The sequence below is a fragment of the Pezoporus flaviventris genome, unplaced genomic scaffold (assembly GCF_033815535.1).
Source record: "Pezoporus flaviventris isolate CSIRO_AGI_PZ_B2104156 unplaced genomic scaffold, CSIRO_AGI_Pfla_v1 ptg000001l, whole genome shotgun sequence".
In the NCBI taxonomy this organism is placed as follows: Eukaryota; Metazoa; Chordata; class Aves; order Psittaciformes; family Psittacidae; genus Pezoporus; species Pezoporus flaviventris.
In genome coordinates this window covers 22,562,745-22,577,948 of record NW_026892549.1, presented here as the reverse complement: position 1 = coordinate 22,577,948, position 15,204 = coordinate 22,562,745, and the positions used below count along the sequence as shown (strand labels likewise).

At 37.9% G+C, this 15,204-nt stretch overlaps 1 protein-coding gene and 1 long non-coding RNA gene across 9 annotated transcripts in view; both read left to right on the top strand.

Moving 5' to 3' along the window:
* TET1 (tet methylcytosine dioxygenase 1) overlaps positions 1-15,204 on the top strand; it is a 95,308-nt gene that overhangs the window by 48,019 nt on the left and 32,085 nt on the right. For all 8 annotated transcript variants that reach the window (XM_061448071.1, XM_061448062.1, XM_061448053.1 and 5 more), the window contains one exon: positions 12,407-14,933. In XM_061448071.1, the coding sequence (XP_061304055.1) occupies positions 12,407-14,933 (2,527 nt within the window). The remainder of the gene's footprint in view (positions 1-12,406; positions 14,934-15,204) is intronic.
* On the top strand, positions 1,688-2,521 carry LOC133266722 (uncharacterized). Its single transcript, XR_009742496.1, has 2 exons — positions 1,688-1,752; positions 2,334-2,521. It is a non-coding gene; the product is annotated as an uncharacterized LOC133266722 (long non-coding RNA).

Sequence of the window (15,204 nt, the reverse complement as noted above, 5' to 3'; positions counted from 1 at the left end):
ATTCATTTTGCCACTGTCTCTAATTTGATGGCAGAGCAGGTTCCTATGATTCTGTAATATGTTCATTTCCCCTCTTTCCAAAAAGCTTGAAGAGTGTTGTTTCCTTGTCTCTTAAAGGGAAAGGCTTGTCTGTTTTTGTGTGTGTATGCATAGTATTGAATGTTAGTCATTGGACTTATGTTTATTTATGGTTAAACTTTCCCATTGCTGAATTGATTCTGCAGTGTTTCCTCTTTGTGTTAGGTACTGTTCTTTGTGCTTACTGGTATTTGTCTTTGTTTTCTGGTGCTGAAGTGTATTTCCTAAGAGTTTGTTCACTTGCATCCACCAAATAACGCATGGTACCCCTGAAGGTATCTTATGAAATGTGTAGATTGGGGTTGGTGGAGTTTTCCTTTGGTTTTGGAGGGGAGAGGGGAGGTTGGTCATCTTAGGTTAAGTTGTAGCTGTCTGATGGCTGCAATAAACTTAGAAAAAGTAGATAATTTGCAGATTTTTTACAAGGGCATTTTTATAAATATAATGTTCTGATACGTGACTCTCAAACCTGGCTTCTGTTATTGGTGGGATTGCCATGTAAAGTGGTATTGTTGTATCTATTAAATTATAATCTCAACATTTTATTTAATCATCAGTAGTGATTGAGGGTAACTGACCAGTGACACTTCCAAAATTTTAATAGAATATTTACTCTTTTTTTCGTTGTATTTTACTCAAACGGTATCGTAAACTTTTAAAAGGAGGATTTGTAGTACCTTCTTCCAAAAATACACAGAGTGAGTACCTTTCTAATCCTCCTAAGTTTTTATAGCTGCACATTTATTTACTTGGAGGGTTAGTGCCCTCTAATTGTGCTTCTTAGGACCAACATATTTACAAATTCTTCTGTACAGGATGAAAATAAACAGTGCCTTTCTGTTGAAAACAGGTTGGACAGATACAAACGTTAAGACCAAAAGTAATACATGCTACATTATACTGTACCTTTTGTTTACTATATATCATTTTCCACGCTTGTGTTTTAATGCTCCTTTCTGGTTACTGGAGGAGTCATTTATGAAATTCTTCTGTGCCATAAATACTGTATTAGGCTCTCCATGTTTATTTTGAAAGAACATCTGAAATATTCATCACATTTAGTCAAATCCTCATTGAAGAGTCTTTGTGAGTGCATAGTAATGGATACTAAGGAAGAAATATACCAGTGCTTTTTCTTACCATTTATACTGTGTGTTATCCTCAGTTAAGCAGACACTTCAATTTTATTCCTGATAGGGAAGGTCTCCATAGAAGAGACACGTACTTAAAAATTCATTCATCTGCATTTCAAAAGACATATTATACACCCTGCTTCACCTACTATAATTTTCCCTTTAGCTACTTAGCAGTGTTCTCACTCAATATGGGGAGTGTAATGCACCTCTCTTTAAAAGTAGGGAAACGTTTGCAGTCATGCAATTTTATTAACACAGAGCTCAGAGGAATGGAACAGTTGAGCATGGCATCATAATTGCCAGGGAAATCTACACTTGTAAAAGACAGCCAGCAGTGGCACCAGTAATGAAACCTCATGCAGATCAAGATACAGCTGGTGAAAAAGTACAGTCCATGGTCTTTCTACTAGGTTCTGTGGAGCCAAGGCTACTGTTTGGATGGCTGCAGATGTTTGCTGTGTTGATGGAGATTTAAAAAAAAAAGGGGGGGAGGGGAAGAGACTCTGGGAGAGATCCAGAATAATATATGCAGTGCTAAGTGAGTATTATAACTGTATGCACATTCTTTGTTCTCTGGCTGATCCTATTTGTGTGTTTATGCATAAACACTGTAATGGTTATTGTGTGTGCCAGAGAAGTGCAAACAACACCTGCTAAACTGCATAAAACCTGTTCAATTTAAGTAAAGCTAAAAGCCAGAAATAACTCAGTACCTAGAATTTCTGGTTTGTTTGTAAACATTGTACTAGGAACCAGTAAAAGTTTCATTTCCACCAAAGCTACGAATATATACTTGAGCACTCTCTTAATTTTTCTGTCTTCGTACAAAGCATAGTCTGTCTTAATCAAAAAACAAGTTTAAAATATGAAGCTGGTTCAGCAGACTTGCTGTTGCCATATTTATGATGCAGTCTTGGTTTTGCTGCTTAAAGAGATTAAAAATACACCTGTTTTATCAAGTTGATGTGTTTATGGTAATGCTCTAAGTGAGCATGGATTGAACTGATTTTGAACATGTACTGTAAATTATGGTATTTTTTAGTGCAAAATATCTGCAAGAATATTTAGCTGGAAGAAATTAAAATCTTATTACTTCTCCCCCCCCCCTTTAAAAATAAGATACAAGCAAGTCAATGGATGGAATTGCACTGCAGTGGAATTTTACAGAGGAAGAAGACAGAATGGTGTAATACATGTTGGAAAGTATGTTGCCCAGAAAATACTGACCTTATTCTTTGTGGTTTTTAAAGGGACACAGTCACCTTGGAACACATTCCTTCAATAAATACCAATTAAAATTGCTTTGAGTACTGGTTGAAAGTGTCTGATTATTTCTTATGTGCCTTCTTGGTCCTTTTTTTGATAGGGAGAGCTTACTTTGGTGTGTGAGTGGCCTACACAAGTTAGTTAATGTTTATTTTTCAGAGTAAGATCAGTTACTAACTTAGCTGTTAATTTAGTTAAAAAAAAAAAATCTAGGTATCTTTTTTTTGAAAAAAAAAAAAAATCTTGTGCTTTTTCAAGCTGGATATGTGTCTGTCTAAATGGGATCAATTTTATTTTTGCTCTTGATAAGCTCGTGCACCTCGCTCAGTGTGAGCAGGCATGATTATGGTTGTAATTTAATAGCACATTTGCATATGTAGCTTTTCCAGCACTTTCACTTGAATGCAGTTGTGAACATGAGGCACTTCCATATTTTGTTTGTACTTAAGTACTAAGACTACTCAAGTATGTAGACATTTTTTTAATGGAGTCCAGACAAAGAATGCCTTTGTAAATGGTCTGTAAATTATTCCTCTTACTCTAGTAATTTTCTAATCCTTAATTTTTCCAGCAAGTTTCGGGGGGTGTTGGGGGTGGGGGTGTTGAAGGCTGTCCCTTGAGGACTTTCCCCTGTGATGCAGTGAGCTGGATAGAATGCAGAAATGCACTCCTTCCCTTGCCCTCCTGCTCCTGCAGAGTACTTCAGAGCTGCTACCTCTCCCATCTGCCTGCTTTTCAGGACCCATGCGCTGCTTGTTCAGCAGCACCATCATGCTACTCCTTGTCCACGCAGGCCACTTCCCAAAATGTTGAGGGAAGAAAGGGGCACTGTCCTTTGAGAGGAGGACAGAGAGAAGTAGGGTTTTCTGGTTTAACTCATTTGTTAGATGAGCAGTTGTGAGGATAGCGCTGCTCCTTGGGGGATGGAGGAGGCAGAGGCATAATGAGTCTAGGAAGAGTTAAGGACAGGGTGAACCTAATGATTACAGTGGTTTTGGAGGGGGTTTGCATGTTTTGAATACCTGTTTGTAGATCTTGCTGTCACTGTGTTTTAGTGCAGTGTTGGGTCTTCCACCTCAGTGGATTTAGAGAAGGAGCCTCTTTAAAAGGTAGAAAATGTGTTTGTGACCAAAAATGTTGTAAAATAATAACTAAAAGCAACGTAATTTGTGGGAAGGAAGGAGCTACATGTGTAGATGAAGGCCAGTTGCATGAGTATATTGATACATTTGATACATATTGATCTTCTTAACTAATTGATACATATTGATCTTCCTAACTAAACTTCAGCATTACAGAGTAAACTCTGGTTTCCTATTCCAGATGTGTTGTTTTGTTGATACTACTTGTATTTGCTGCTGAATTATGAGCTTTATTAATGCTTGTACTTGTATGTAATGTAGGCATTGAAATAATTGAGATGGCTTTACATATTCCAGAAATCTGCTGTCAGTTTGCTGTTTGTACATACATTTCTAGATGGATATCTAGAAAATGCTTTGAAAATAGGCACTATGTGTTTAGAATCTGATAGCATATTGCTAGGCAGCTTTGTTTATTGCTTTTAACTGATACAGGAAAGAAACAGTGAGAAGGCCTGAATGCATTTGAGCAGCAGCAGATTTTAATTTCTGTGATTTGTTTTTTTTCTTTCTGTGATGTTGTACTAATTTTTTTGCGTAGTGTTACTGAGTATGAGAAAGTTAATTTAGCACATACTACTGCAGCAAATTTTGCCATTGACATTACTAGGAGCCTTACCTATGTAGAGACCAAAAGATTTAAATCCTACTGAAGTAAGTTCGATTTGGAAGATTAAAAGAATCCATAAGTTCTTAGAAAGATGTTTTATTTTTTGATGTCAAATACATGAAACTTAACCAACATCAAGAAAACAAATTATACTTCAGGAACAAATAATAATCAGTTTTCATTAACTTATATAAAATTAATATATAGAATGTATTTGGCTGTCCTTGTTGTCCTAACAGCTTTAATATTCAGCTTTTAAGAATATTAGGATTATTCAAGGCAGATTTAAAATTGACTGGTTTGTGTCTTGACACTTGACTGTGAATTTCTTTCTCAGTCAGTGTTTTGTTGGTGTTGTCTGTATTGTGTTATAAATTAATTGATGCTGTGGAGTAAAATTTGGCTCTACATTAAATTTTCCTAAAATAAAGGTTTTGCTGAACTTGTGAATAAGAGAGAATTTCTGTGCCTTTAAACATGTAAACATAAAAAAAACACCAGAAAAACCCAAAACCAAACAAATAAAACCCACCAGAAAAAAACTGCAATAAAAAAAAAGGGCATTTACTTTTGTGATGGATAATCGCTGTCTAAATTCTGCAACACAAATAACCACTGTTGCAGTGCTGCCCCAGAGCAACATTGCTATTATTCCAATATGTGAGTGAAAGCTGGCACGCCTGTAAAGGGAAAGCAGAAGTTACATACAATGTAGGTATGCTAGCTTTGATTGAGCTGGAAGAGAAACATAATTGGCCAATTTTTAGTTTCTTCCCTCATGAGAATAAGCAAAACATAGATGCACAATCCTGAACAGTGCTCAGTGTTGTAGCTTGGTGGCTTAAGTGACCAGCATTAGTTTTTTTTTCTTATCTGAATTACTTTTAGTTGTTCCTCTGACGTATTCTGTCACTGACTTTTCTATTGCTGAAGAGTATTAGGTATTCCTTTTAGTCTTGTGGCCCCTCATCAGCTGTAAAACGAGGCTAGAATATACCCATAAAATAGATGTTTGAATTTGGAGAAGACTTGCATGGGATTTGTTGCAAAGTGTATCTGGGACCTGTGCTGATATTTCAAAGTGAGTGGGGAAAATGGGATTAATGTGTGTGAGAGCTGGTTAGCGTTTTTAGCTTACTGTCTTGTATGTCCTTAGCAGATTTGGTCTGAGAGCAGCTACTGGCATGTAGCAATTTGTGAATCATGTAATTGGTTGTACAACAGATGGCTAGGCACTTAAACTGGGTCCTGAATTAAGGAACTGAGTATCTTCCTCGTTAGATTCTAGGAACTGGAAGGTTGTGTTGTTACCTTAGTGGTTCAGATCTTTATTGAACTGAAATCAAAGGAAAATTAACTTGTGTCAGTTTGGTTCACATATGGTAAACTCCAGCAAGATCACTGAGATCACACATTCTTGTGCTGAGAGGTTGTAAGACTGTATAAATTTATTTGGATTAAGCATCATGTTTTAAAAATACCTCAAATAACTTGAATTTGAAAATTCCCATGGATAAAAAGATGCATCAAAAACACCTAACAGGATGCTTAAAAGATTCTTTCTCTGTTCCTTTGCAAAAACGTGTACCGTAGTTCAAGGCCAGACTTCCCTGACCTTGACTTAAAGTCGTTGAGTTTTGTTATACTTTTGTCTGCTAGAACGAGGACCCTTCTTTTATCTTTTTTTTCCACATAGACTTAGTTGCAGTTCATGTCTTTTCAATTCTTTTTTTCTTTGGTAAATTGCAGAGAGTGAGTAGAGAGTAAACTTGGCTTTCACTTCAAGATGTTTCAATCCTTTGTCATTCTTGTAGTCCTCCAAACCCTCTCCAGCATATCAGTGTCTTGCTTGAGCTGGGTATGCCAGAACTGGATGCTTTATTCCACTAGCAGGTGCAAAAGTGCAAAGTACAGGATAGAAAGTAACTCATCTTTTCGTAATCGTATTGTCTTTTATGCATCAAATAATTTCACTAACGCTTTTGTCCATGAAGTTCCAATATGAATTTCTGTAGTCACTGTGCAGTTGATTATTGATCATGTTAATGCCCTCCTTAAAGGCATTGCTTTATAAGATAGAAACCTGCATTTTGTAAATATAGTCCCATGTCTTTGTTGCTAGATACACTTCACCTTTAGCTGTACTGAAATGTGTGCTTGCAGCTGGCTTGCCAGTTAGTTCAGGAGTTATCATGACTGATCCTTTAATTATTTGCTGTTTTTCTATCAGTCTTAATTTCACTTTTCATTCAGATCGTTGATAAAAATGTTATGTGTGATCTGCTCCCTGAAGACCCTGTTATGAACACTGTGATGATTCTCCATTTACAGTTAAGGGCCAGGCAAGGCTTTTTTAATGCTGTGGGGATGGTTTCATAAATGAGTAGACCACAAGAGACATTAGCTAGGGTGGATAAATTCAAAGACTGTTTTATTTTTTTTTCACCTCTGCTTTTGAGTTAAAGTGTATTAGGCAAAGGTTGTATTAGGGAATACATATTGCTGCTGAATGTATCATTTTTCTTTTGTGAGTTAATTGAGTGCTATATTTTTCCAGAGCTGCCAGTGTCTCTTTGAGTGCTCAGTTTCAATGTTGAAGACAAATAATTGAATAATTCAAAACACCAGTAAAAAACAAAACAAACCCCAAACCCAAACAAAATAAAAACCACCAAGCAAGATGCTTGTCTATGTTTGCTTCTTTGGCAAAATGTACTGTAATGTTTGGGTTTTTTTCTTTCTAAACACCCACTTCTTGGGTGCTGTGTAGGAGAATGGGGTATCCTTCACTCTGTTTTTTTTTCTTGCTCCTGTTTGTAGCTTTCACAGCTTATAGCTCAGGGTTGACAAAACAATTTGAGTTTGTGGCTGAGAGGGCCTATTTCCAAGTAGTAATCCAATAAATACATTTCTCTGGGGATCACCATTTGAAGCCTTTAGAGCCAGAATTAGTGTCCTGTAGTTTTTTATTTTGTTAGTAAGTGCGTCTGTTAGGTCCTGTACTGTAGATCTTCTTTGTGAGTGGTCTCACTGAAGTTGTTACCCAATGTGGGAAGGAGATCTGCGGTAGCAGTGTAGGAGAAAAAATGAAGAGAACCAAGCTGTGAAGACTGTAAGGCCTATAATTCCTTATGGAAAGACAAGATAAGGACCTTTTCTGGTGGGAGAGCTACCTGGTGTTTGGACGTAGCAAAGACGATATAAATGGAGATGAAACTGGGAAGGAGAAAGCTAAGATGTAGCTTGGAGAATGTACTTTGCTTTTGCGGCTACAGATAAGAACCAAAATGCCATCAACTAGAGCAGACCTTCCAGCTGTTATAAGATCCAGTGTGAAACTACCTGCTATGGTACACCAGTTGGTGTCTTTTGGTGGATTTGATCCTCAGGGGCAGGGAGTTGGGAGTGAGGAGGATCCCTCCAGGGAAGCCTGGATTTCCTGCCCCAGGTCAGGTCGCTTTATCCAGGTTTGCAGATACGGAACTCTTGTTCTTCTGAGTAAACCATCCTCTCTGTTGAAACTTGTCTACATAATTTTGTCAAGAGCAGACATTATTTGCATTGATTGCAGTAGTTTCTATAATGCTTGTCCTGTGTCTCAGTGCCATCTGTGGAGGTTGTTCTCTTGAGGAACAAAACATCTCCTCTATGCAGGTATTACATTAATAGCAGGCCCCAATCTATTTCTTTGCAGAAAGTATGACAGAAAATCTTAAGTTGTTGTAGAAGTGTAGGATATTAAGAGACTGTTTCATATCTGTGGTTGTTATGCAAGTATGGTGGTAATTGCTTTGTGCCTCTGGTGAAGTTCATAGGATTATGCCCCAGCTTGCAGCTTGGCCTCTATCTGGCTCTTCTCTCTGCTGATTACCTGCTTGGAAACCCTGCTCAGGCAGCAACTTCCAGCATGTTGCTGTTGTCTGCATTCCAGTAGTCAAACATGACATAGTGTGGTCTTACACATTTAAGGAAAAACTATTTTATTGTATCTGCATTTATTTTGGAATGCAAAGAAACCTTGACTGTTTCAAGAAGGTGACTTATATTTGCCGCAGCATCCCACCTTACATTTGTCTCTGTTCTAACCAGTGCCGAGCTTCCTAGGTAGCACTCAACATAAGCAACTGTTTCTCTGCACATGTGCTCTTTGTCTCACTATCCCTGACCTGATCATATCTTACCTCCTTATCCCTGTATATTGCTCCTGCACAGTGCAAGTCCCACATTGCACTGGATTTCTTCATGTCCAGGGGAGCAGATGCTGGAGAGTAGGAATAAATTGCATAGGGGTAAACTGCCACTGGCCAGCTGGCTGGTACTTTATCTCATGGTGAAGCAGTGACATCTGACAGTTGGACCATAAACAAAACACCCCGTTCAAATGTTAGATCAAGTACATTTGGTGATTTTTTCCAGATTTTCTTAAAGTTTTTCTGAGGAGCTGCCAGCTCTGTGCCAGCATGGAAGGGCGTGTGGGGATGGCTACATGTCTGCAGACATTGCAGCAGGATCCAGACTTAACCATTGCACTGCAATGGAAAAGAGTTACAAGGTGCAAGCACTGTCACCCACTTGTCCTTTATGTTGATGAAGGTTGTGACCTTGGAAGAGCTGCCTTTTGTGTCATCCTGGTTATTGGTACAAGCTAATGTCTCGTAGAGACATTTTACCAGTAGTTTGCCTGGGCATTATCTGTTATTTTTTTGTTTATGGGAGTAATTGATTCCAGTCACGTCCTTGTATGGTATGTATTGTCAGAATCTGTAGATGTTTGAAGCAAGAGACATAAGCCTATGGCCTGCTCTCCATAGTACAGAAGATGTGGAAATGTCTTTAGCATTGTGTTTTGATTGTGAATTGGTGAACTCTTTGCCATTACCTCAGAGGCATCTTGTGTTAAAAAAAGAGTTAATACTGAAGTCTGATCCTTTCAGAGTGATGAAATCATTTGCTGTAACTGGCTATTCATGTGTGCTGGAGGTGTGCTCATGTGCTCACAGAGTATAAGAGGTGTTGTATATAAGTGTGTGTATACAAGAGGTATTGTCTGGTTAAAGTTTAAGTAATACAGCAATGGCTACAGCAGCCTATACTCCATGATTCCTGTCCTAATAGCACTAGCTACTGCAGAGTCTAAGCTTGAGCATGATTTATTACTGTTTTATGTCTCCAGACAGAGTAGTGCTGTCCTTAATGAGGAAGAAAGGAAATTACTTTTATTGATCCAGTTTACTCCTTAGCTTTTCATTACACGTGTGTAAAAGGTTTAGAAGTCAATCAGATCAGACTTGTGTGCTTAACTTCCATGAATTTTAAGACTGTTACTTGGAATTGTGGTATCCTTGTCTGTAGTTTTCACTTTTTTTGAGTCCTTATTCAGTATTTGAAGATAGATTCCTCCTAGATTGTTCAGGTGCAAGAGGTTTTTGCTGAGATACTACTTTTGGTCTGCCAGACTTACATGAGAAGAATCAAATGGACTCTGCCCCTGCTAGTGTATCTATATTTCTTTTTATTTGGGAAGCAGTAATTTCACATATTAAACGGAAAACCCCAGCAAAAAGTCTGGTAAGAGGGGAAAGAAAAAGGTAAATTTTAGGATCCATTTGCAGTTCAGTAGCAGAAGAGGCAAGGTAGTGCTCAAAAGAAAGAGAGGGTTTGAGTTTTTCTTAATCGAAACCAATTTTATGATAATATTTATTCTTTGTCTGGAAAAATTTAATATTAACAAAATCATGCCAGTGATACGAATCATCTGGTTCTCTTTTCTTCTTCATTGCATGTGGGAAGCTTCCAGTAATTTTAGTGGAAATTATGATGAATGAGAAATAACTTTATTTTAAAAGTAATCCCACTTTACTGCCCACTGGGGTTTTATGGGGACTCAGCACTGCACCTGTGTACTACTGTCAGATTAGAGAATATCCTGAATGTTTTTTTAAGCATGGCAGTGCTTTTAGGTCAGATGAAAGTTTTTTACTGAGGAACAACATAGTGGAGAGAAGTGTGATGACATTTTTGCACTTTGAAGTTCTGTCAGTGGACTCTGTGTCTGATCTTTAATCTCTGCTGATCATGTATGAACCTTCCTCCTTCCCCCCACCTCCCATTGCTCTCAGTTTACCAGACTTAGATTTATTCTTTTTAATGTAGTGACTGACACCCTCTGTGAAAATAAAGGCAAAAATATGTTGTCGTGTTGAAAATGTACAAATGCTGGGAAATTATTTTAATCTACGTGCTTTTTATCTCCTTAGCCTCCTAATTGTCTAATTAAGTATTTTTTTAATACTGCTTTTATATGGTTGGGACAACTTTTGGACTGATAGAGGTACTAGATATGCTTTTGCTGAAGAAAAAGGAGCTGTTTCATATCCTGTGTTTTTGTGAAGATAAGGTAATTAAAATTCAGCTTTTGCACAGGTATAAACTTCTGGAAATTAACTTTTCAGTGGTGGGCCCTTAAAATATTTTCTAGTATGGTTGGAGATGCCCATGTAATGCATTTACTCTTGCTAACAACAGAACTGCTTAAACCACTTCTGTGGATCCCTTAGAAATTGCTCAGTGATCCCCATGGTCTATGGACCATTCATTGACTGAAAATCACCAGGATCTGGAGGAGTTCATGCTCACAGACCAGTAGCCAGCATCTGAGTGTACTGAAAAAGCAGTAAATGAGCTATTTTTATGTAGTTTTGATAGGTTTGACTTATGCTGGACATGTTTTTACATAGCATTTCCATGAGAATTTATGATGCCTCTCATATAATTGAGGGCATGCTATGGGTTCCCAGTTTAGTTTTTTTATCAGGAATCATTTGTGGGGTGGACGCTGGACTCCAGATGGAGCTGGGTCTGTATGCCTTGTTTTGCCTGGGGGTTTCTGGCAATTCCATCTTGATGCTTATGATTAATTGTAAATCTATTTTGCATTTGTTCTGAGTTTTCTCAGAGAAGTCCATGCACTTTTAGTTGGAATGACCACAAAACCATGTCTGATTTAACTGAATGTTTTATATTAAACTGGGTGCTATTTTCTGGGAACTGCTAAGATGTACAGTGCCAATGTGTGCCAATTAATCAGTTGTACTGCTTATCTCTGATTTAAAAATCAGTACTGGTTTTCTTGTTAAAGTAGGGCTTAAGGCTACAGATGATTTAAATAACTCATAGATGTTAAAATAAGATTAAGTACCGGCACTGTCTATTGTGACTTAAAATTATTTTGTAAAAGAAAATATAAATAAAATTTATTTAACATAGTAAGAATTAGATTCCTGCCTTTATTGCTGTTTCTGCCTGAGTTCCTGCCTTTTTTTAACTTGAATTGTGTAAATCCTTACTTTATATCGATACCATATTAATGCTAATATACATATTCTTTCCAACACACAGTATTTTGGTTCTGTCTAGATGTTGACATTGTTTCAGCCATGAGTTATATCAGTGAAGATGAATAATATATTTAAGCAAATATTAGCATTTAGAGGTTACTAGAATACTGTTAAGGATAGCTTACATGAGCGACTGTTCAGAAACTAGAAATTACCATCTAGATACAGAAGTTAAACCGTGTTTAGGGGATAATGCTTGGGTGAGCTTATGTTAATTGGCTTACTATCCATTTCAGCTTAGGTTTTATCATTTTTTTAAGACCCTGAAACTAAGCCTGAAAACCAGCCATTCTTGCTAGAGTGTCCAACCAAGGGTTGAATCAGAGTCTTGCTCTAGCCAAATTGGTATAATTCTGCCAAATTACTGCTAAACTTATTTTGGGACAAGCCTTTGTATTTCAGTCCTGCATTGAGAGACTTTCATCTGCTTATGCAAATTCAGTAAAAATTGAACCCTTAAACCTGTTCTAAATGCTGATATCCATCCAATAATTCATTTCTTCAGTCTCCCCCCACCGCAGCATGCACAGTTTCTTCCTCTGCTCTCCCCCAAGCACTGGGGAAAACCAGCTATAAATACAGACAGGGTTTTTAGGCTTCAGGGGGTTTATGACTTCCTGTTTGGTTGTTTTTTTTTTCCCCCAGTGTCTATGCTGTGCTTGATTAGGATATTCCTCCATCTTTCAAAGTAGGGTTTAATTGCTGTAAATCTTATGCTTCTTATTTTTAATGTTTTTTAACAGCTGTTACAACAATATTTTTTTAATTATTTTATAGGCAAATTTAGAAAACAAACCAGTAAATGGCCGCAGACCAGAACTCATGGAATGCAGTATATGTGGTCATGGTGAAAAATACAGGGTGAAAACAAACCAAACAGTACCCATTGAAAATGTGCAGTCTAAGGAGAAAGAAAGAATGACAGGTTTAGAAGCAGAGAACTGGGCACATAATGAGAAGCCATCTTTTAGTGTCCATGTCAATGGAGATATCCATGGAACTGTAACAGGCAACGAACACTTGAAAAACGCTGAAGACAGTGAAAGAGCAGCCTCTCCCAGTCACTTAGCCGAGCCAAAATATTCATTTGCACAGACCATCAAAAATGGCATAAAACCCTTACATTATTCACCACCAGAAGCAGTTGCTTCACTGAAAAAAGTGTCTGTAGAGGAAAGAACAGATTTGACAAGCAACTCACATATGCAATGGACAAACAATACCAATCTGAGTAACATAGTAAACACCCTGGTGACTGGTGTTGGCTGCATTCACCCAGGAAAACAAGAAAATGTTTTGATGAAAGAGGAAAACTGCACTTGCAGCATCTTTGAGGATTATGATAAGTCAGTTTTGCAGACGGGTTCCGTTTCAGATCTGCAAGAAAGCTTGTGTTGCCCTCAGCTGCCTGAAGAGGAAGTGCATATAGGGAAGGATGGCTTTAAAGTACCTAATGCAGAGACACAGCATGAGGATTCTTCATTCCAGCCAACGTTCTTGTCCCTGATTAAAACCAGAAATTTAACTGTAGAGCAGGTTGTAGCTATTGAAGCTTTAACACAGTTATCTGAAGTCCCTTTAGAAACAACTTTACCAGCTAAAACTGAAAGTACTGAACATACAGAAGAAACTACTTCCAACTTGTTCCATAGTTATAAAAGGCATATCTCCTCTTCCTTCACATCTTCTGCGCTAAAAGAAATCAAAGATGTTTACTTACAGAATGAACAACAACTCTTGGCTCACTGCACTCACTCGCAGAACCCTCTCCCTGATAAGGCAGCGTTCTACAATGGCCAAAGCTCAATTTCTGATTTGTGTGAAAAACCTGCCAATCTGGCTGGTGAGATGTATAAATTACAGTTATCCTCAAAAGATACCAAAACTTTATCTGACTTAACATCTAATGCAACATCATTTTCAGGATATACTACCAAGAAAAATTATACTCTCAATCCAGTCACCCTTGCACGGTATTGCAATGCTTCATGTAATGTCCAGCAAACAAGTAATAACTTGGAAACTCTTGGGCAGTTAGAGCAAAACCCAACTTGTAATGATTTGAACTTGGAACCTAGTTCTTTGATTAAAGGAGGAATTCACAGCCAGGATGAAGAGGATGTAGCTACACAATTAACTCAGCTTGCAGCACTAATTGAATCAAACCAGACAAATCCTGTGCAGAAGAATGACATAAAGGCATCACTGCTTAATCTAATATCACATGAGAGGCAGCCAAAATATAACCAAGATGTGTTGCAGAAAAAAGAATCTGTATTTTTTAAGCATAATCATAGTTCTTTACTATTAAAACAGAAGCAGCCAACAAATAAAAAAGGAAATGCTGTACCATGGAAACCAAGACACAAAAAGAAGCCTCAAGAAGCACACTATCAACAAAATAATCGAAACCAGCTACAGCCATTGTCATGCCAGCGTAGTGAGTTACAGGACATTTGGATATCATCAAAACTGCACAAGCTTGGTCAAACCCTGCCACAGGACTCCAGAACAACTCCATCTGAAAAAAAGACTCCAAGAGCCAAAGCACAGAGAGCACTGAATCAAAATTTAGCATCACAAGAAAAAACTAGATTATTTCTCCCACAAACACAGATAAAATTCCATAGATGTTTACCTGAGATACCTCAAGAGAAAAAAAAAAACGACATGTTATTTGGCTGTGAAGTGGTGAGTGAGCAAATCAAAACTGCAGGTTCTGGTGAGCCACTAGGCATTGATCCTCTGAAAAATGAAGTTGCACGTAACCAACATAGTGACCTGTCCTCTGGTAATGCTCTGGCTCTTTCACAGTTGAAAACAGCATCCTTATTGAACAGACCAAGTGAAAGCCTAGAGATGTTTACAGAAAAATGCAATTCTCAGGTACAGCAAACAGTGAATGTCAGCCAGATGCATCCTTTGCCTCAAACTTTTAATCAGTCTAACCTGAGAGCTAATGAAATCCATAGTGAAGAAAAAACCTATATTCAGCAGGGTGCTGTTGAACAAGTAGATCCAAAGTCGCAGGTGCTACCCGTTTCCTGTGGTGGGGCCCAGGTACCAGGTTCTGTTGAAGCTCTCAGGAACATGGAGTGTGCCGGCGAAGTGTCTGCTCTGACATCAACCAGTTTGGGTACTGACCACCTGCAGAGCACAAGTGACTCAGGGTGCTCTCCAGCAAAAAACACACTCAGCAGTTTCCTTGAATCACCTATGAAGTTTCTTGATACCCCTACAAAAAATTTAATAGATACGCCTACCAAAAAAGGACAATCTGAATTGCCAACTTGTGACTGTGTTGGTAAGTCTTTTTGCTGACTTTTTGTATGCTTTTCAGATAGAGGTGTGTTATGTCGCTTACTTTAATGTGAGACCTGTACTTGACTCTTACTTAGCTGTTGCAAAAGAACCAGTGTTTCACCATTAGGAAACGGGAGTGAATTGTTTTGTTCCTTTCTGTAACTTGTGCTCAGTGCTCTTTGGACCTGCAGAACATGGAAGAATTTATTATTTTTGGTAGTGAGAATGGCAGGTTTAAATTCTCTACTTAAATTTAAACCCAGGAGAAAAAA